We start from the raw sequence: 525 nt of genomic DNA, 5'->3' as shown, positions 1-525 counted from the left end.
GAGAAGTGCTCGTCGCCGCTCAGCTCGTAGCTCTGCAGAGAATTACTTCCCACGTCCGGGTCTTGAGCATCTCGGAGGGGAAACCGGGATCCCAGCGGTGTGATCTCGCTTATTCTCAGTTCCGTTTCTGCCTCTCGGAAGCTGGGCGCGTTGTCGTTAATGTCCGTAATTTCCACTTCGATTTCATAAACCTTCATGTCCCCCTCCGCTATCAGCTCACACCGCAGCACGCATTGCTGCGCACTCTCGCACAGCTGCTCCCGGTCTATCCTCTCCGCCGTCACCAAATGTCCCGACTTCCCGTGCAGAGCGAAATACTGCGTCCTACCTCTGTCTAGGATGCGCACGCCGCGGTCGCGGAGCGCCGGCAGGTCCAGCGCCAGGTCCTTGGCCACGTCGCCCACGAACGAGCCCTTGGGCAGCTCCTCGGCAACCGAGTAGCGCAGCTGCCCCCACGCCGCCTCCCACGCCGCCACCAGCACGCCCCACAGCAGGGCTCGCTCCCCCCCGCCCCAGCCACCTCCA

At 63.4% G+C, this 525-nt stretch overlaps 1 protein-coding gene across 1 annotated transcript in view; it reads right to left on the bottom strand.

Annotated features, from left to right (window-relative positions):
- Positions 1 to 46: 46 nt before the first annotated feature.
- Positions 47 to 525, bottom strand: part of LOC104386839 (protocadherin gamma-B3-like) — a gene marked incomplete at its 3' end in the record, with an annotated part of 9,696 nt that continues 9,217 nt past the window's right edge. The window contains exon 5 of the mRNA XM_009995545.1: positions 47 to 520. Coding sequence (XP_009993847.1) covers positions 47 to 520 — 474 coding nt within the window. The remainder of the gene's footprint in view (positions 521 to 525) is intronic.

This window comes from Chaetura pelagica, unplaced genomic scaffold, assembly GCF_000747805.2.
Source record: "Chaetura pelagica isolate M959 unplaced genomic scaffold, ChaPel_1.0 scaffold2350, whole genome shotgun sequence".
Classification (NCBI taxonomy): domain Eukaryota; kingdom Metazoa; phylum Chordata; class Aves; order Apodiformes; family Apodidae; genus Chaetura; species Chaetura pelagica.
Note: the sequence above shows the minus strand (reverse complement) of the source record. Positions and strands in the feature narration are given on the sequence as shown.